This window comes from Pinus tabuliformis, chromosome 5_1 (genome assembly GCF_031772625.1).
Source record: "Pinus tabuliformis cultivar Carrire ecotype Pingquan chromosome 5_1, CPIR1, whole genome shotgun sequence".
NCBI lineage: Eukaryota > Viridiplantae > Streptophyta > Pinopsida > Pinales > Pinaceae > Pinus > Pinus tabuliformis.
This window is the reverse complement of record NC_142305.1, coordinates 657,633,775-657,656,316: the sequence shown is the minus strand read 5'-3', so window position 1 is coordinate 657,656,316 and position 22,542 is coordinate 657,633,775. Positions and strand designations below refer to the sequence as shown.

At 34.2% G+C, this 22,542-nt stretch overlaps 1 protein-coding gene across 1 annotated transcript; it reads left to right on the top strand.

Annotated features, from left to right (window-relative positions):
* Positions 1-18,603: 18,603 nt before the first annotated feature.
* LOC149166710 (uncharacterized) lies at positions 18,604-22,221 on the top strand. The gene is made up of 2 exons (XM_089430232.1): positions 18,604-19,494; positions 19,744-22,221. The coding sequence occupies exons 1-2, from the start codon at positions 18,604-18,606 to the stop codon at positions 22,219-22,221; spliced, it is 3,369 nt and encodes a 1,122-aa protein (XP_089286358.1).
* The last annotated feature ends 321 nt before the right edge of the window (positions 22,222-22,542 follow it).

Below are 22,542 nucleotides of genomic sequence, written 5' to 3'. Positions count from 1 at the left end.
CAGGTGGAAATGTCGCACACCCTCAAGCTGGGGTGGACCGGAAGACATATTAATGGTAGGTCCCAAAATGCTTAAGGAAATGGAGGAAATGGTTAAGAATGTATGGTCCAATCTTAAGGCAGCTAAGGATAGGCAAAAGAACTTTGTTGACCGAAAAAGGAAGTTTAAGGAGTATCAATTCGGTTATCATGTCTATGTGAGAATTGGAGAAAAAAAGAGCACATTACAATGGAGCGAGTGCGCTCAGTTGGCATCCCAATTTTGTGGACCTTTTAAGGTCTTAGCAAGAATTGGGCTGGTAGCATACCAGCTCACTCTGTCAAGTCATATACGAGTCCACAACATCTTTCATGTTTCCGTGTTAAAAAAATATGTTTATGATCCTAAGCATGTAATCAGCTAGCAGGATATACAGGTAAGGAAGAGCTCTGGTAGATCAAACTAAATGAGTTTAAAAAAAAAAAAAAAAAAAAAAAAAAAACTGATTTAAGATGTTTCATGTTTCAGGTCGAGCGGGAAGGAGAAATCTTGGTCGAGCCGCTGAACATCCTCGACCGGAGAGAAGTAATGCTACAAAAACGAGCTATTACCCAAGTTAAAGTGCAGTGGCAGCACTTTGGGCCTGATGAGGCCCCATGGGAAGATGAAGAGCTCATGAAAAAGGCTTATCTAGGGTTGTTCATGGCCAAAAGACATCGGGACAATGTCCAATTTCAAGAGGGAGAGATGTAATGCCCTGGGAAAAATTTAAATATTTGGTTTACTGTGGTAAATACAAACTGAATCAGATATTATTATCTATTTGAAATTTAATAATATTTGTTTTTATTATGAGAGATAAGAAATGTTTTCTTTTAAAAGCTAGTAACTTCTCAAGGAGGAAGTTTTCTCTTGGGAAAAGACAGTTGTTGTGATTGCAACCCTAACTACCTCCTCTAACTGGAAGAGTTTCCAGAGAAAAGGAGGGGAGGGGAGGAAAATTTGCGCTGTAGGGACATGCAGAGAAAGAGAAAAGAGGCTAAGTCTAGTGATGATCAGATAGCCCTGCACAATGTGCAAGTAACTTGCGGAAGACTGTTGTCTAGCAAGTAAGCTAGGGGGGAGATTCTGGTCCTGAAAGACGAATCTCATGGTCGGGCAGTTGAGAGGCAGCAGGAGTCCCAGGCTCGGGTGAACCTTCAAGGAGATCTTTACTAGCTGGAAGAACCAGGTAAGTAAAGAAACCTCTGAGGGAAACTGTTGTGTGAACTTTATTATGTATCATACTTCTGTTAAAAGAGGTGCAGAAGGCTTTCTCTACAATGAAAAGTAGAGGAGTTCGAGAGGAGAGATGGGTGTTATCTTCTATCTATCTTTACAAATATATGAGTTAGTAGTTTGTGTAAGAGTTTTCATTTTATTTATGAACTGGAAACAACTGCAAGAGAAGTATGTAGATAACTAGCCATAAACTATTTGTAGAGAGTTCAAAGAATATAGCAGACTCAGGTTTAGCAAGAGACTGTCCTCGTAGCAGACAATAATCCATATAGTTAATCAACAGAATGACTATATAAGAGCTCTTTCTTTAATTATGCCAAAACACAAAGAAATGCAGGAAAAATCTAGAGGGAAAATCCAAACCCTCGAAGCACAATCAGCGGAGAGACAACTATGAAAGATGTTAAAGAAATTGCAGAGAGGCAAAGCAGTTGTGCATGAATATCGAACCTAAATCCAAAACCATTTCTTTTCCTACATGCATGTAGCTATATTAAGCATTCGATAGAGAAGCAAATCCTGTGGCTATTTTATCATTCGATAGCGAAGTAAATCATGTGCTATATTAAACATTCGGTAGAGAAGAAAATCCTATAGCTATATTAACATTCGACAGTGAAGTAAATCATGCAGCTATATTAACATTCGGTAGTGAAGCAAATTATGAGAAAAGTTAGAAAAAAAAAACATAACCAGAGCTCTGAGGAGCGGATTAAAAGCATAAGAGGTTACGTGAAAGTTGTATGCTCAAGAGGATTAGCAGTACCATAAGATTCAGACTCAAAAGCATATACCATATTTAACAAGGGCTATTAAACCAAAACCATCATTAACAGTGCTAAAGACTGCGTACCCAAAAACCTCATAAAACATGTAGAATATACAAGACAACATTTCTTGGAAATGAACTGTGCACTTGAATATACAGTAAACTTTAGAAAATTTAAACTTAAAGAGTCCTGAAGGAGTTCAGATCATTACTTAGCATAAAGAGAAGCCTTAGGGTTCTGGTATATCTCACCATGCATTTAAAAATTTATCATACACCTCGAGTCCCAATGACCCTATCAGAAGCTGGAAAATACAAGAATGTACTTAGTGGAAAAGAGAAACTGGAGTAAGCTACAATGGGTTCAACCCAGAAATTATATCCATAGTAGTCCCTATTTATAATTGATGAAATATACAGTGTATCAACAAAATTTAAGAACAAGCCCAAGGGCATGTCGAGTTGGACGGTGCGCCAGGATAACCAAGGCCATGGTTATGAGAAATAACTGAGAAACAAATTCCATTAACCCTGTAAAGAGCCGCAGAGAAAACCCTGACTGGAATTATAGAGTTCGCCACCAATCTAATATAATAAAATAAGTAGAAATCATAAACGTACGGGTTGGAGGGTTTTGGAAAAATTGGAAGAACCCATTCTTTTCAACGACCCAGAATTTGCAACTCTCAACAGATCTAGAAATCGAAACCCTCAGGAGAAAAATTCTAGGAAGCTTACCCGATAGCCAACACTGAAGGGGTAGAACCTGGGGAGCATCGTTCAGGACCTTCGGTGACTTCTGGAGGCCGGAAACATGTCCCCTCAACCATAGGACAAAGGAAAACAAAGAAACTGTTAGAGATTTGGATATAAAATATAATGATAACCTGAGAGAAAGGAAAATTCGAAGAATTTAAGAACTCTGCATTGATAAACCCTTACCAGAACACTACTACTGCAAGAACCAGGTCAATTACAGTCCTGAGCTCGGTGGTGTCCATAGACTTTCTGGTTCATTTAGCGTGAAGGAGTTCTGGACCATTTGGCACAAAGGAGAATAGGCGGAGCTAAAACAAACCCTGTGGAAATGGATAGAGAGTCTCCATGCTACCGGATAAACAAGAGTGGGGTACATTGAACTAAGCACAACCCTCATATGGGCATAGATGGTGTTTGAAGGTGGTCATAATTTTATTCTTTCTTAGGATGCTGTCCAATTTGTGAGTTGTCCCTAGAATGTATGAGAAGTTCACATTGCCAACAATATTATCGATATATTTATTATTTCTAGGCCCTTTCTTGGAATTACATAGAACCTTAATGTCTTGATGTCTATTGTATCAATTATTTAAGAATATGTTTATAAAATGTGCTTTTTCCATTTCCAAGTGTTCCTTATCTTATATTTATCACAGCTTTGGTTGCCAAAGTGTTAAGAATTCCAAGTTTCTAGTTGGGATATGGTGGGAACTGGCATGAAGGTATTGCTCAGTATGCATGTTTTTCTGGTATACTTGGTGAGATATGGAACCATTATGATTTTTTTATATATGTTTGTATAAAATTTTCATATGTTGTTGAAGCCAACAATTGGTATCATATCCTAGTGCATTTGATATACACTCTTAAATCCACGTTGAAGAAAAAGGAAATGGTAATGATGTTTGGGTAGGAGAAGGAGAGGTGTATCTATGTAGAGAATTTTGTTTCTTTAGGAGGAGTTCCATCATACTTTTTTGGAGAATAGTTTTTCCAACATTGAGATAATAGATAAATAGATGTGGATAATATGTTTGAGTGGAAGCGTTAAGGGTATTCTACAAGGATATGAGGCAGTGTTTGCAAGGGTGAGTACTTGTCTAAATGATCCTCAACTTCCAACCAATGATCAAATCAGATCAAGTGAAAGAGTTATAGAATGTACCAACAGGGGACTAGTGTCGCATTTTGCAGTATAGTTTGTAAGTGACTACAAAGAATTTGGATTTCTTCATCAATACTACTTCTCTAAATTGGAAAAATTTATAAAAAGAGGAAGTCATAAGCTTGGCCATTGATGTGAAGGACATTATTTGAAGCAACAACCACAACTTGTGCACTTTGGTTAGCCTGGAATAATATACATGCACAAAGGTCTAGGAAAGAAGAGATGGAATGAGGAATATACCTTCATGACTGATGTTGATGATCAAGTGTTAAGGAACATTCGTCAATATACTTCGGAAAAAGAACTTTGGCAATAAACATGTTTAGAAGGAAAAGTTGAAAAGTCAACTTAATAAGGTTGCTTTGTCATATAAGAATAACTTAATAGGTTCATATTGTTCAACATCGAATGAAAATTTAAGGTAATAAAGATGGAAAAATGTAGAAATGAAACAGAAATAAAAAGAAATATGCCTCTCTTCTAAAGCTTTCTTGACATAATTTACTATGAGTGGGTGGAACCACTTACAGTGCAATAAAATCCATTTGATTTTCCATCCTTTTTATAAAAAAAATTATTAAAATGGAGCATTGTTATTTCGTTAAATTTTTTAATGTAATGATTTAGAATGCAGAAGATAGTCTAATGCAAAAGGAAAGTATATATTTTTTTAGAAGTGGAAAAGAATTAAAATTAACATCTTACATTAAACATAAATATGGATAAGGCAAACGAGAAAATAAAAATATTTAATAGCTCATTATGAAATTATCTAATCCTTGAATTAAAAATTCATGGTAAATTACAAAGCATGTGGATGTGCATAGATTATTTTGGGGTTTCACATGTTTATTGTATATGAATTAAGTATTTATGCAAGGTGAGGTCATTCAATTCAAATATAATAACGAAGATATCATTTGAAGAGTTAGAACAAAGAGGAATGTATAGTGATGAGTCGTAAATGAGCACAGGTAATAGGTTTGTAATCATATAATTAATATCAAGGATTAGAGGTCACAATCTTAGTTGGAAAAGCATATTGCATGATTTTTATACTTGATTTGAAATGTTGTAATGATCTGTATGTGTTAATGTGGGTACATGTTTAGTTTTATCTATTATCTAATAAATTTTTGGTCATGTAAAATTATAGAAGTAGGCAAGTTTTTTTTACATAGTGTTATGAATTTCATGTTAAAACATGGGGTAGATGTAGTAATCATGTAGTATGTATCCTCTTGTGTATAGAAATTTATGTAACATCAATTTTTTTGAATAAATATTAGGATAGGTATGATGGTGTCAGATGTACTCATATACTAGTTTGATGTGGAATAAAATAAGTTGAGTCATCTATTAACAAGTTCAATTGAGATGTATTAAACTTAGAAAGTTGGCATAAAGTTATAATGAAGAGAGAGTTTAAGAGAGTTTAACATGTTGATGAATCATCTAGCTCAAAATAATTCCTATAAAACTAGTGAGTAGAGTGGATGGTAGTCATGTAACTTGACAAATCAATTTATTTTTGTATGGACATCAACGATCATTTGTTTGAAAGAAGAAGAAATGTTCATAAGGGTAGCAGTAGAATCCATGATAGGATAAGATAATAGTGAAAGAGAGAGAAATAAGGATGTGCAACTATACATATATTGATATGATGAAAAAAGATGATGACAGAGAAGAAAGCAACAACAAAGCGAATGGAAAAGATGTAAGAAGATGATGATAAAGAGAATGAAGGGATAGCAAGGGAAACATAAAAAAAGAAGACAAAAAGGAAAAAGAAAGATGGTAACATTCAAGGGAAGAAGAAATAAAAGAAGCAATGTAGGAATAATAGTATTTTATATACCAAGATGTAGTGAATTTATAAAACGAAATCCCTAGGTAATTTAATGGTCTTAGTTAAATAAGATTTTGATGTGTAAGGGAAATGATCATGATTTACATTTTTTTTAAGGGTTAGAATAACCTGAAAGAAAATATGAAATTCTATGTATGTGAATCAACTTGAAGCATGCAAACTTTGAAAATCAATTAGGTTGAAATTTGTTATGAAACCAACTCACAAAAAGATAGAAAAGATAGATCAATGGCTTAAAAATAAGCCTCTTCGAGGGGGAAACCTTATTTACATTACACAATTGAACAATTCTTAGATGATACAAATGACAATACCTCCTTTCTATATATAGGAATCTAAGGGGTCCCAATATAATCAGAGCCTACATAACAATAATATTTCAAGGGCACAGTAATAACAATAGTGGGCTTCTATGGGGCATAACAATAACAACATGGGGACTATATCGGCACACTAATACAATAAGGGGGTGGCACTAATAATAATAAGGGGTTACACTAGTAGTATAGGGACCTAACATTCCCCTCTACTTCAAAAAGTGTTATTCTTAACGCTTGAGTAGTTCTGGATTTTTTTGTATAAAATTTTCATCCTCCCATGTGGAATCTGAAGCGGGTAAGTTCTTCCACTTGATGAAATACTCTGAAATTAATCGATTTTGTAGCTATTGATTTCTTTTTTTTATGAGTGCTTCAGGTTCCAATATGATATTTTCTTCCAAGTCTAGTTCTGCCCATATTGTTTGAACTGGGATCTTCTCACCCATAACCTTATTTAAGCATGAAACATGAAAATTGGGCGCATACGGGAACATGTTGGAAGCTCCAATTTGTATACCATAGTACCAATCTTTTGTAACACCTTCTATGGACCATAATACTTTGGTGATAATTTATTATCCTTCTTAGCTTGCTCGAGGGACATTTGTTTGTATGGTTGTAGTCATAGAAATACCCACTCACCTACATGAAAACTTCTTTTGCTGCGATGTTGATATGCATGTTGTTTCATTCTATTCCGCGCCAAAGTGAGGTTATCCTTTAATAGTTTGAGAACTTCTTGTTGATGCTTGATGTGATCCTCCACTACTTGCTTGAACCTTAGAATTTTATTTTAAAGATGATGTGATGGATGGTCGATGATATCCATAAAGTGCCATAAATGGGGTCATTTTTGCTACAATATGGAAGGAAGTGTTATATCACCATTCAGCCAGAGGAAACCACTTGACTTATTGTGTTTGTTTATTAGATACAAAGCAATGAATATATCCTTCCAAAAATTTGTTCACTATCGTAGTTTTTCCCTCAGATTCAAGATGATAAGATGATCCATGAGATAACTGAGTACCCAAATATTCGACCTCTTGTACTCCAAAGAAACAATTGGAACTTTTTGCATATAATTATTTCTCCTCCAATAGTTTGAGCACCATGTTAACATGTTGAATATGATCCTTCCATGACGATGTAGATTAGTATATCATCAAAAAATACTAACACAAATTTTCTAAATAAGGGTTTGAAAATGGAATTCACCAAACCTTGAAATGTAAAAGGTGCATTGATATATTTCTATACGTTTATGTGTTTTTATATAATATATTTTGTAATTAATTTATTTTTATTTTTATGCTTATTAATATTTAGGTTTTTTTTGACAAAATTAGTTAAAGCTATATTATAACATCAATATGATACATTTAAATCATACCTTGTTGTGTTATTACTAAGAAATTTAAGCAAATATTGTGATATACATTTTATTTGCATACGATATTTATATTTATTTTCTATTGTGCTTATTACATTTTTAAAAAACACTATAAATAGACTTATAGCCCTATGATAACCTACCTAGGAGTTGAAAATAACTAACCAAAACTTATCCACTAACATAAAGATACAAAAGAAACACTAACAAAACTATTATAAAGATTGTTATTTAATTTTTATTGATTTTTAAATTAATTAAAATTAAAATTTAAAATAAATATATCATTATTTTTTATAGTAAGGATTATATTTTAATAATTTTTATTTTAATTTTTTGAATTTTACTAACATAAAGATAGAAAAGAAACACTAACAAAACTAATATAAAGATAGTTATTTAATTTTTATTGATTTTTAAATTAATTAAAATTTAAATTCAAAATAAATATATCATTATTTTTTATACTAAGGATTATATTTTAATAATTTTTATTTCAATTTTTTGAATTTTAAAAAAAACTATCATTAAAGATTTAATTCATCTTGATATATGATAAATGTGACATATCAAATTTATATTGACAATGATAAGAATGATACATATTTTTTATATCATATCACATATCAAATCTATATTAAATACATAATAAATTATAAGATTTTTTTAATAGAAAATTTAGATTTTCTATAATAATATAAAATTTGTTGATTTCTTTGTGTCCTAAAAATTCTATAATAATGTTCATCTTTTTTATATCATATCACATGTCAAATCTATATTGAATACATAATAAATTATAGGTTTTTTTGTAAATTGAAAATTTAGATTTTCTATAATAATATAAAATTTGTTGATTTTTTTAAATCCCAAGAACAATTCTGCAATAATATTCGAAATTCCAAATTTATAAAATAATTAAAAAATCCTCTTTGGAATTCAAAATTTAGAATAATATAACGGAAAATCCAAATTCTCTAACTATAAAATTACACATCAATACCTTATTAAAATATATTATTAAAATCTTTTAATCCTAAAAAACACAATATATTATTAAAATCTTTAATCCTTAATTTTTTTTTTACGTTTTCATTAATATATTATAACCTATACTAAGCCCCAATATAATATATGTCTACATTAAGATGCATTTTAAATGGTTAGAAATATTCTCCCACTTCTTCACTTCCATAAATATTTGTCGCCACTAGTAATTGGAGATTCCTTATTGGAAATGATCTACTCAACATCGCAATCATCATTCTACTTTTAAATAGTTGATGGCTTCGATGAGGTGATTAGCAATGTCTTACTTTAACCCAATTTGGATGCACATAATTTCATTCTACTTTTAAATAGTTGATGGCTTCGATGAGGTGATTAGCAATGTCTTACTTTAACCCTTATTTGGATGCACATAATTCTGTGAAACATTTTAGAAAATGTATATTCTAATAATTCATGAAATTCACCCCAAAACAAAATATCCCCGGTCCTTTTCTTAATTCAAGAACATACCTTTGATGATATCATGCAAAGGTGAAAGAAGCAAATGTCATGCTACAATTTGGTACTTAATTTTTGGGGGGACGGGAAAGCATATGTTACATATTTAAAGAAAATAGTTTTGTGTACCAATAAATATTTATCTATGAGTTATTTTATATTTAAGTTTACTATATAGATGATTATTTAGAAATAAGGTGAAATTAAATAAAGTTTTTTTTTAAGTATTTATTTCCTTTTTATCAATTAAATTATTGTTTTATTAATGAAAATTGTAAATTTGGAAATGATTATTTAAATAATTATGGTTATGAAATATATCTAAATTAGTTAGAGTGAATATGGTCCAATCGTGTGGTTTTTATAATTTTATTTAAAATGCAAAGTTTTACATGGTAATTTTCTTCTAAATCATCAATTTTCATTTATAAAATTTAAACTTACATGAAAATTAAGTTACATCACATGGAAGTGGCATTTAATCCACTTATATGTCCATGGGCCATGATATTATTTTGTATAACCTTTTAATTATAACCATATGTTTAATCAAATCATCTAAATAACTACACGATTACAGGAATGATAGCTTGAAGCTTACCACGAGGGTAGCAAGTAAATATCTTCAGTCCCAATAATAAATACAACCTCTTTGGAACACTTTTTCAATAAGGAATGGATACTTTATTTAGATACAGGGTTGGGTACAAAACTTGTTTGAATGAAAAATAATCTTTTGTACATATATGCAACATAATTTTTAAATAAAATAATTTGTTTATAAGATCATTAGTGCTAGAAAATTACTAAACTATGAAATAAAATGATTTATAAAACACTATCAAGTTAGTGAGGTTAGTGAATAGATATTGAGTATAAACATTAATGAATTATCACTATATTAAAAAAATAGATGAACCTATTATATCATGAATACAAATATGTTAATCACATATTACTGTAACACAATGAAATATTTTTCTCAAGACTCATTAATGGATTCTTAATGAGGAGATGTATATCTTCAATATCTTCTTATTTTTATTTTCATATTTTATTTATTTTCTTATTACTATTAAAATGTTTGATGTTAAACATTTACCTAATTTATTTAATTTTGTTTTAATATAAATACTTTTATTTTATAATAAATTTTCTTTCATAGAAATATTTTATAAATAAATATATACCCACTTCCATTTTGACATGACAATAAATGTTATTAAAATAAATTTTATAAATAAATTCACACCAATTTTGATTTTGAAATTCTAATAAATATTATTAAAATAAATAAGATATTTCTTAAATGACATGGTTAATGATTTTACATTATAACTTTTCCTTGATATCACTGTATTTAAATGATAAGAATAATTCATGTTATACAAAATGAGGTTTTCTTTTACTTTATTGTAATAAAATTATAATAATATAATAGAAAATTTATACAAAATTATTTAATTAGCTAATAATTACAATAAAATTATAATAATATAATATAAAATTTATACAAAATTATTTAATTGGCTAATAATTCTATATGGATTTATAGATGTCTTATAATGAAACTATTAAAATATTGAAACTCCAAATTACTACAATTACTTCCAAACTTTATAGGAATGAAAACATTTTTATATATGAAAATAAAAATATATTATAAAATTCAAAATATTATTAATTCTTATTATTATATTAAACATAAATATTTCATTAATGTCATAAGTTAATTACAACATATTTTTCAACTTAAAATCCCTTAACTACTTTTATAATTTATTAAAATATCAAAATAATGAAAATTTATGAAAACATTTCTTAACTTTAAATTTGTTTATTTTTCTTTAAAAAATTGTTTTTTATTATATTAATAATTTAATAACGATTTTATAAATAATAAAAAAATTTATTATGATAATTATCATAGTAATAAAAGTTCGTATTACTTAATATTAGTAAAATTTAAAGTCTGTTACGTGTTAAATATAAATTTAATGCATTATCGATTTACTACTGTCAAATTCTCCTGTCGTGAAAACCCATCCCGGACTCTTTGTAGTTCTCATGCAAAGATGGATGAATTAAAAAATTGAGTGTTCTAATTTGTTAAATTCAATGTAATACTCAGAATTTATTGAGATTTGATAATTTTTTCATATACTATCACGAGGATAGCGATGGTTAGACATAAATAAAAGAATAAAAGGTTAGGGTTTTATAGGGAGAAAATAATATATAAATTATAGAGTTCAGGTACCCGTTCATTAAATTCAATGAGATATTTACAGATTATTAATATTTTGTTTGGAATTTTATATAAAATTTTATTTTTTATTATAAAAAAAAGTAATAAATATTTTCTTAATATTTTAAAAAACTCATTATAAATGGTAAAGTTTACTATCTCAGTTTATTAATTTCAATATAATATAGTTAATTTATTAAAATTTTGTTATTTTTGTAATTATTATTATCATGATGATTACAGGTAAATAACAAGTATAATATGCATCGTTGCTTACTATTTTCCTCTTATCTAAAATTTCCTCTTATCTAAAAAGTAAAGAACTCTTATACGGCGAGTGTGATCATATAACACCTTTATTTTCTCAATAGATAATATTAACAATTAATTTATATAGAGATATGGACCTAGTTAGTGAGGAAAGTTCTTTGAAATGCATATTACGTGTAGGGAACATGTCATAGTCTATAGGTCACAAAACCATGACATTCAGACGAAAAATGGATGTGATAAGTGGGAGAAAGGGTTATTTAGTAGACATCAATTATGACTCTCTAGATTCTTGGTCCATTTGGTTCGAAGCACCACATCAGTGACTTGAGATAGAGGATTGGCAAATAGCTAGCCCTACGAACAAGGGGAATATCCCTATAGAAAGAAGTTTGGACAATGCGCATGGGATTCCTTGAAACAAGGTTCGTGTTTACCTTCGGTGAGTCACTAAAAAATATAGCCAGGGGATGAAAGCCTAGTATAGGCTCAACATGGAGAATCGACTCGACAAACCTCTAGAAACCATTTTGGTGAAACACATGATCAAATGTTGATTTAGGTAGAGGCAAAAAGGGATAATATTGATTTTTCAAAGGAAAAATGTTTTCTCCCAATATTATTCAGTGACAGGTTCAACTAGAGACTTGAGAACATTGGAAACCATGTATCATTTAATAAGCCTTGCTATGGATTTGGGGAGGATATTCTAAGGGTTATTATCAATAGTCCACTAGTATTAGTTGCAAAAAAAGCAAGTTTGGAAGGCATGGAAATGGAAAATATTTGTCATCACAAACCCTATGGTTTTAGGAAGGAAATGATGGTTAGCATTGTGCTTGTAAGAAGAGGAAAATTGACAAGTTCCCTAAATTTTCAAATGAAATCCATAATTTGGTGGTTATGGATGATGTTATGCTAGGGGAAGTTAAGGGAATGGTGTAAAATGTCTTGGTAAAATGAGGGAGGGTCATAGAATTCAATGTGGAACTCCTATGCAATTGGGTTGAGAAGGAATGGGGAAACACTAAAGGACCTCCCGAGCATATGTTCTCTCATGTGTGCTTGGTCCATGCTTAAGTTTAACTTAGTGGAAACAAATGTTGTGTAGACTTCATGCCATTGTTGATGAAGTGTTTGAATCCACTATTTGATGCTCATTGTGAAAAGTTGGATGTTGCACCTGTATGGGTTAATATCCCATGATTGTTGCCACAACTCTTCTCCAAGGAAGTTTTCAAAGCCATTTTGAACAATTTGGGATCCTTCTCAGAGGTTGATATGTTTTATGAGAGTAGTGGAAAAAAAGTGCTAGTGAGGATTCTAATATATTTTGACTCTCACGATGGTTTATTCATGGAAGTAAATATTTTCTTCCAATGTTATGTTCATAGAAAACTTGTGGACTATCAAGGAATACTCTTCAAATGCTACAAATTTCACAAATACAAATACATCCTAAAGAATTCCTCTCTTCCTTTTGTGGGCAAGAAAGAAAGAAGGTTATCTTTCACTAGTGGCTTCGATAATGGTAAAATGTTGAGAAAAAGGGTTGTCAAGATGAGTAAATTCTTAAACTGGTGTAACGAAAGAGATTTCCTTACGTTGGGTAGGAAGCGATGTCAGATCTTGTGATGCAAGTTTGTCATGTCAATACTCCATCCAACTTCGGTCATCCATCCTCAGGGAGAGAAACTCTCTTTATGACTAACTTTCTAAAGAAGGCGCTCAATAGAATCTGAGTACCTAGAAGTTTACAAAAAGAAAAGGAATCACATCTACAAATTACTATAAGAGGCCCTTCACAGATTTTCTACAGCGAGCTAGTTATGAACTAAATTTCATGAATTTTTTTCTATTTATATATAGATCTTCTATGGACAATGTAAAGAATCATATTTTTGTAATTTTTTGTAACAACATAACAAAAAACTTGATAGGCTTGTCAAATCAGGCTTGGTTTTGGGTTTTTAGTATCATCATGACTTGATAGATGATGCTTAAGGTTACTATATTTTTTCTTTTTGAGCGATGACTTATATAGTTTTTTGAATTAAGATAGATACATATACATAATGCAATTTCAATTTTAAATAATAAAAATTATGATTTTTTCTTCTAATAAAAAAAAAAAAAAATAAACTTATATTATCAAATAAATATAAAAAATAAAAAAATAAGTAAAAAAAAATCATATCCATATTCTAATTGAAACTGAAATTATGTAAAAATAAAAAAGCAAACATTTTTAATGGTCTATTTCTCAATTTAGTACGAAATACAACGTTTCAACAACCACAACCAACATCTTCTTTTCCTCTTTTGTTTAGCTTTTCCTAATTATTTAAATATATAAAATCTCCTTAAATAAAAAATAAATATTTTTTTTTTTATTATTTTTATTCTTTTAAATTTATATTCTATTCTCTTTTCAAGATCTATATTCGATCAATGTTCCATACAACTTAATTAATATTCCCTCACATCAAAATTTTGGTTCTTCCCATAACTATCTATATGCGAGAAACACAGCTGTTTTGACACAGCTGTTTTGAATTATCAGGATTCATTTATTTTTGAAATTTAATTAGGTTTTTTTGTTTTAATATTTTATATAATAATATAATAACCATAATTAATATAAAAAAGAAATTTACTGTCATCATTAAAAGAATTCCTATATTATGATACTCTATAAAAGAAAAAAAATATAATTACTAGTACTTGACCAGAATTGCATGGTAATTCAGATCCTTCTATACCAAATAAAAGAAGGGCTTAATGGTGGTTTCTCATTCGATATACCTGGGAATGAACTAGTACGATCGCCTTCATTAATAGGTTTACAAGTTTTTCTCTATTTTTTTTTTATTAAAATAAATTATGTTGTTTGTCTTGATTTCTTTAGCCATATATATCAACTTTGTTTTGTATTTCAGTCAATGGGAGGATCAAGAGGCTTCCTCATTCCTTTTCTCTTTAACATTTCACTAAATGGGAAGTTGAATGGGCTGGAGTTCTATTAGGTTTTTTGGATATATATTTTCATTTTCACACATATGATTATGATGTTGGTATGTGTACATTCAGAGATTGTACGAGTTTGAGGGAACGAAGATATCCGATCGTGAAATTCAATCGAGAACGTACGGTAGCATCTTTGATGTATGCCAACTTGTGACATTATTGCTGAGCACCACCTAAATATTATGATAAATCTGGCATTTCGCTCAAATCAATATGTTCCATGTTACACTGAGAGACGTCATAGTTGTGGTTGTGACCGACGGAATTAACTAATTTTAGATTCTTCCGGCTTTCTCTGGAAATTAGTTAATGTTTGAATATCAAATCTCACTGCAGGGTGCGGTAGCGGTTGAAGATTCGGGTTCATCACGCCGTGCGGACATCACGTGCATGTAAGTATCCCGTGAACGCGCAGAAACTTTGACAAGATTCTTGGAAGGCATCGTATTTTTCCACCGTCGCTTGAATTTGGAAAAAAATTATGTCATGTAATGGTGAAGCCTGGTGTTTGGACTTAATTAGATTCATCAAAACCCTTGGAACCGGCGGCTCGTATTCGTCCACCCTCGCTTGAATTTGTAAATTCAAACACTTATGTCATGTATTGGTGGATCCTTGTGTTTGGACTTTATTTAGATTCACCAAAACCCTTCCAACAGGCGGATACAAGGTAGAATAATTTGAAAGTTCATGTCAGCCACCAACATTCGTCATATCTTTTATCTTTGAGGTGGTAAAGCATTAGTAGACCCAACGTTTATTATTTTCATTTAATAATTAAAAAATATTCAAATGGTAGAGCCAATCTGTGAAAAGGCATCTAATTTTCATTTCTTATCTTCTCGACAACTATTTGGTGCAAAACAAATTAGTTAGCGGGGACAAATCAGCTTTGCTTTTGTTGATTGGCGATGCACAATGGCATCCACTATAAATTGTTGTACTTATAAGATACAAGTTTTAGTTTCAGATGTTAAAATTTATATTATTTTACATTTATTTATTACTCTCATTAATCTTTGAAAAGAATTAATGATTAGCTTTATAAGATACAAGTTTTAGTTTCAGATGTTAAAATTTATATTATTTTACATTTATTTATTACTCTCATTAATCTTTGAAAAGAATCAATGATTAGCATTTGAGATAAAATAATTAGCATTTTATTAATATTTTAAAAAATCAACTTTTCTCCATTTCAGATGTTTACATACGAAGAGGAAGCCCAAAAGTTAAACTTCTTGTGGGAAATCATAAGTTTTTTCTGGACACCTTAAAAAATAAGTTTCCCACTTTATATGCCAAAGAATTTATAACGTTGCTATGAGAAGATTAGTAATTCATGTGACAGCTTGTCTCCTATAATTTATCAAAGTTAGTGGACTAATATTATCTTTATTTAGAAGGTAATAATTCTATGATATGAAAAATAAAAATATTATAAATTTTAGAATTAAATTAGTTTAACATTGTTTAAATTTTGAATTAAAAAAATAATCTAGTCGAAGTAATGTTTTTTTTTTTCATTTTTTAGTTGATTAAACTCACAAAATTATGAAAATTATTTTACTAATATATTTTTAAATATTTTAATTAATTATATATATTTTAAAATTTTAAATTTATACCGATTGTTTTTCTAATCACATTATTAGGTTATGGTTTATGTTTTGAACCATCTAATGTGGTTTATCTTTAGAAAAAAAATGAAAAGAATTATCATCTAAAAATTTAAATAATAAAAATGCATATATTTCTATAGTTAACCATTTTATTTATTTATATTATTTAATATTTATTTATTTATATTATATTAAACTAATATCTCATTAATATCTATATGTTTATATATAGCTATTTATAATCATGTTCAATATTCTTCAACTATTAATTTTTTAAATTATTAAAATTATCAAATAACGAGATAAAATATTAATTTATTAAAATATGAGAGAGAATTCTAATAAGAAAATAAATCGGATTTGAAAAACATAAATAGATAAATGGAGTGAAAAAAATAAAATAAAAACAATTAAAAGAAAATTAAAATTAAATAAATAAATAAATAAAATAAAAACTAAATAAATAATAATAATAATAATAATAGAATATTTATAAAGATAAATAAAAATTAAGAAGAAAGAGCAGGAATCCAATTCATGTTTAATTTCAAATCGTCATCCCTATTAAGATTAATGGAATGCTTCAAGAGTCAATGCATCCATTTTTCGGAGACGATCGAAGGAAGAGGATGAGCTAGGGTTCTGAGGACGAAACCCTCGACGGCGCAGATAGCACAGCGGATCGGATTCAGGCTCTGCACAAGAATCTCTGCAGCGTGACAGCGCTGAAGGGGATCAGCGAAGGACAATGGTTCCGCCTCAGGGGGGGGCGTCAAAGCCCTCCCCCTCAGGACACAGCCCAGGACCTGAGGTCATCTTTGGGTCAGTTGATCCGGACATTCTCAGCAAAGGGAAGAAGCAACAGGGAAATGACAATGATCCACCAGAAGAACAAGAGACTCAGGCGAATAACCCGAAGGTCACCTCATCTACCTGTCGACCGGTAGCCAAGGAAAGGCCGCGAATAGAACTGCCCGGAGGTAAGATCGACAGCAGGATCGAGTTTATGAAATACCATGCAATCATTGGAAAATTCATAGGGTTTTGGCCAACTGAACGGGCCTTAGATGGTTAGATTGCAGCAAAGTGGAAGCCTAAGGGAGATGTCACTCTCCAGCTGGGGCCGAAGGGCTTCTTCACCGCCATCTTCTTTTGCCTGGAAGACAAATACAGGATCCTGGGAGGAGGTCCGTATTTCTTCAACTCGGCAGGTCTCTACATCAGGGACTGGATGCCCAGATTTAACCCTGACAAGGAAGATCTCACTTGGGCACCTGTCTGGATCAGATTATACTCACTCCCCGATGAATACTCGGAAGAAGACTGTCTAATGGGCATAGGAAATGGAGTGGGACAATACATCAGGGCAGCAGAAGAAACAAAAACCCGTAAGTATATCTCATATGCAAGGATATGTGTATTTATTCGACTGAATGAAGCTCTTCCCGAGTCAGTAACCCTTGCCCATCGCGACGAGGAGTGGACCCAGCCTCTCGATTATGAGCATGTGCCTTTCAGGTGCAGGAGATGCCATGCACTAGGGCATCTGTTTCGGGATTGCCCTCTCAATGTCAAAGCCAGCTCTCCTAAATCTTCTGAATCCCCATCTCAGGATGGCTTCACCAAAGTCTCAAATAGAAAGCGCTCGCATAAAAAGCCTCAGAATGGGTCCAAACCCCAGCCTTCCAAACCCCAAAGTCCTGCTTCCAAGAACAGTTTTGAGTCTCTAGGCGATTTATCAGATGATCAGCCCATTGATACTGATAGTATCCCTGCACGCCCTTCCTCTTCCACCCACCCCCCTCCATCCAGCCCCCCACCCAAGTCGAAATCTCCCATTATAATCCCGACCATCTTAAGCAGGCACCCGAAAGACACAGCGGAGATCCCTAAGGAAATGGAGGTGGATGGGAAGTCGATCCCCCCGCAGGGCTCAGAGACCATTCATGAGGAAACCAGTCAAGTGCAAAATATGGAGGAAGAACCAGAAAGCATAGATCTCCACGGGCTGGATATTATTGAACTGGAGCTAGCTTGCAAAAAAAAGGCGTATGAATCCATCTCTGAGACAGATATAGAAAAGTTGGAAGTGGTCATCTCCAGAGCTTTCCACCAACACCAACTGGGCATACAACCTGGTAGCACTTGGGACGGCAGCCTGCGTCCAAAGGATACCAAAAAAAGAGGGAGGAAGACGGATCTTCAGAGAACAATAGAGATCGGAAAGCTCCTGGTGGACTCAGGTAGATATGCGAAGCTGACGAAGTACTACAGCCCTGCTCAAACTAGTTAACCATGAAGCTCGTATCCTGGAATTTAAGAGGGCTCAATAGCCCAGGAAAATATAGGATGTTAAAAAACATGATCAAGTTGGAAAATCCGCAGATGTGTTTCCTCCAAGAAACCAAATGCAACAGTACCACGCTGGGTCGCATACTTTCAAAGGCCTGGCCAGGATGCCGATCTGTGGCTGTGGATGCCATGGGAGCCTCGGGTGGGCTTGCCATAGCATGGAACACCCAGGCTGTATCGCTCACTGATTTCCACGCCTCCCATCACCTCATTCAAGCTGCCTTTCACATTCTAGGCACCAACGTACATGGGAACTTATCCAACGTCTATTTTCCGCAGGACGCTGGGAGTAAAAGAGCGCTCCTCGACACCATTGAAGCGCTTAGCAATAACAGGCAGCATCCGCTTTGGATCGTTGCAGGGGATTTCAACATGATAACCAAAACCGAGGACAAGATCGGAGGCAGATCCAGATTGGATCCTGAAGTAGAACACTTCAAGGACTTCATCCAAAACGCCTCTCTCATAGACATGCCATTCTGCAATGGCACCTTTACTTGGAGCAATCGCAGAGGTGGCAAGCATCAGATTGCTTCTAAATTAGATCGCTTCCTGATCTCGGATAATGCGGTGCATCTCGGAGGTGATCTCACCGCTGCGATCTTGGCCCACTCTGGATCGGATCACTGGCCGATAGCTTTGCAATGGCAGCGACCAGGGGATAGAACCAAAAGACCTTTCCGGTTTGAGGGTTTCTGGTTAACGCATCCAGCATTCAAGGACTTCGTCAGAACCATATGGGCCTCCTTCATCCCACCAGCAGGCTCAAAAATGTACCTGCTACAGCAGAAAATGCGATTCCTAAAAAGCCACCTCAAACGCTGGAATCGGGAGACCTTCGGGAATATTTTTGAGGCGCAAAAGGAGCTCAATCAGGAGCTCAGGGATCTCCATCAGAAAATAATTAACATAGGGCATACGGAGGCAACCTTGGACAAAGAGCGGCACATACATAATCAGCTTGAAGAAAGAAGGAAGCAGGAAGAAATTTACTGGAGGCAAAAATCAAGGATTAGGTGGCTAAAAGAAGGGGAGCGCAACACCAAGTTCTTTCATAGAACTATAGTGCAGAGAAGAATGCACAATAAGATTCCTTTCATCCAAAACCAAGAGGGGGCAAAAGTTGAGGAGCATGAGAAAATAGAAGAAATCCTACTCAATCATTTCCAGCAGGTACACCAAGAGCAGGCGGTGGATCGGAAGCGAGCGATTGGGAAAATCACCAGCAACATTCCTAAGCTGGTTACAGAGGAACACAACGAGTTACTCATGCACCCAATTCTTATCCAGGAGGTAGACGAGGCAATGGCGCAGCTCAAAGAAGGTAAGGCCCCTGGCCCAGATGGTTTCACGATCACATTCTTTCATGCTTTCTGGGACTTGATTAAAGTGGAGGTTTGGCAAATAGTTGAGGAATCCAGAGCCCTTCGCTGGCTTCTCCCCTCCCTTAACTCCACCTTCATCACTCTCATCCCCAAAGAGGAGAACTCCATCACCCCGGATAAATTCAGGCCCATAGCTCTCTGTAATGTCCTTTATAAAGTCATTTCCAAAGTCATTGCTAACAGATTAAAACCTCTTCTACCCATGCTCATCTCTCCGGAGCAGTCGGGATATGTCGAAGGCAGACAAATAATGGACGGCATTATCCTTACTCATGAAATCATTCATTCGCTCAAGCAATCCAAGCAAGCTGGTATGTTACTCAAAATCGATCTCTCCAAAGCTTTCGACAAGCTCAGCTGGTCATACATTCAACATATGTTGAAAGCTTTTGGCTTTTGTTCCACCTGGGTTCGTTGGATCATGAGCCTTATCACCTCCTCTCATTTCTCCATCCTTGTCAATGGTTTTCCCTCCCGCCCATTCAAGCCCTCCAGAGGCATAAGACAAGGGGACCCCCTTTCCCCTTTCCTATTTGTGATAATGGCGGAAGGACTAGGCAGGCACATCAAGCAAGCCCTCCATTCTAAACAGCTCAGAGGAATCTCTATCCACAATTCCCCGGCCTCCTCTCATCAGCAATTTGTTGATGATACCATGCTATATGGCTATCCTTCGGCTCAGGAAGCCTCTTGTTTGAAATCCCTGCTCAACGACTTCTCTGAAGCCTCTGGCACCCATGTCAATAGCTCCAAATCACAAATCTTCTTCTTCCATACCCCTCCGTCAGTTAAATCAGTCGTCTCTCGTATCCTAGGCTTCCACACCACCTCTCTCGCATCTACGTACCTTGGAGCTCCCCTTACTGCCTTGGCCGTAAAGCAGCCTTCCTGGCGAACTCTCCTTGAGAAGCTCGACTCCAAACTCAACCTATGGACTCACCGCTCCCTCAATCTAGCTAGCAGGGTTGTGCTTATTAAGTCCATCCTCCAAGCCATGCCTCTCTATCTTTTTTCTATCCTTGCTGCTCCAAAGTGGGTCTTAAAAAGATTGAGAAACCTGCAACGTGACTTTCTATGGGGAAGCTCTGCCACCAACCGCAAATGGGCACTAGTGAAATGGGACACTGTCTGCAGGCCCAAAATCAAAGGCGGCATCGGTCTTCGAGATCCAGAGTACAGCAATACCATCATGAATGCCAAAATATGGTGGCAATGGGTGACTAGTCCAGACAAGCTATGGGCTAAAATATGGACCGCCAAATACACCAACAACATGCCTCAAGCAGAGCTTATAAGATTCCAGCCCACAATCAACGGGTCACTGATTTGGAATGCCGCCAAGCAGCATCATCAGCTCGTTCAGAAACACAGCTTTTGGGAAACAAGGAATGGTCACAGTGCTAGATTTTGGAATGACGCTTGGAACCAACTGCCCAAACTCTCAAGTGTTCTTCCTGCAATGATCATTCCGAACAGACAGGAGCAGCAGCAGGCAACCGTACATCAATTCTGGGAACAGGAAACGGTACATGGATTCAGAAAATGGCTACCGAGCAATCAGATAACCAGTATCACAAGCATTCAGGAAGTGGCAGCACTTGAAAACGAGTTAAAGAAGAGAAGCATCCGGTATGAGAATAGCGAGGACATACTTAGATGGGGCTACCTACCAAAAGGTTCTTATTCCACTTCCGAAGCCTATAATCTGATAGGCGACTTCCCCACCAGGCCGGATCCTCTATGGGGGAGAATATGGAGCTTCAAAGCTTGGCCCAAAATATCCCATTTCCTTTGGTTGGTAGGGCACAAGAAGATTCTCACCTGGGATAAGCTGAGGAAACGCAACGTCCAAGGACCGTCGATATGCCACAACTGCTTTCAAAACGAGGAAACCTTGCAGCATCTTCTGGATACATGCTCAATCGCCAATCAGCTATGGGAGAAGGTAGGTTTCAGATGTCAAAAACGATGCAAAGGAGCTGGCGACATCATAGAAACCATCCGTCAATGGCCGAAAAGCCCCTATGATTGTGAGATTCTCAACTACCTGTGGAACATTATCACAGGCACAGTATTATGGAACATCAGGAAGGAAAGGAATAGGCGCATATTCAAAAACCAGAGCTCGCCTATTGAGGAAATTTGGAACAGACTGCATGGCAATCTCCGAGAAACCATGCTTCTGAGATCATGGACTAAAGAAGATTTCCCTACCACAGACAATGAGAAAAACATCCTCGACAATTGGAAGCTGCAGTTGCCATAAGAGTATACCATGCATCAGACAACGAATTGCAAGGTCAAGGAGGTCAGAGGTTGGATTGCCCCACCCATCAACTCATACAAACTCAACTTTGATGGAGCCTCTAAAGGCAACCCTGGGCCAGCAGGATTTGGAGGAATTATTCGTAATCACAATGGTACCCCCCAGCAGATCTACTTCGGCAATATAGGGTGGGACACCAACAACTCAGCGGAGTTGGAGGGACTCTGGCAAGGGCTCCTTGCAGCCAGGCGTCTCAATCTTCAACCGTTGATTGTGGAAGGCGATTCCCAGATCCTCGTCAACATGGCAACGCGCATTCAG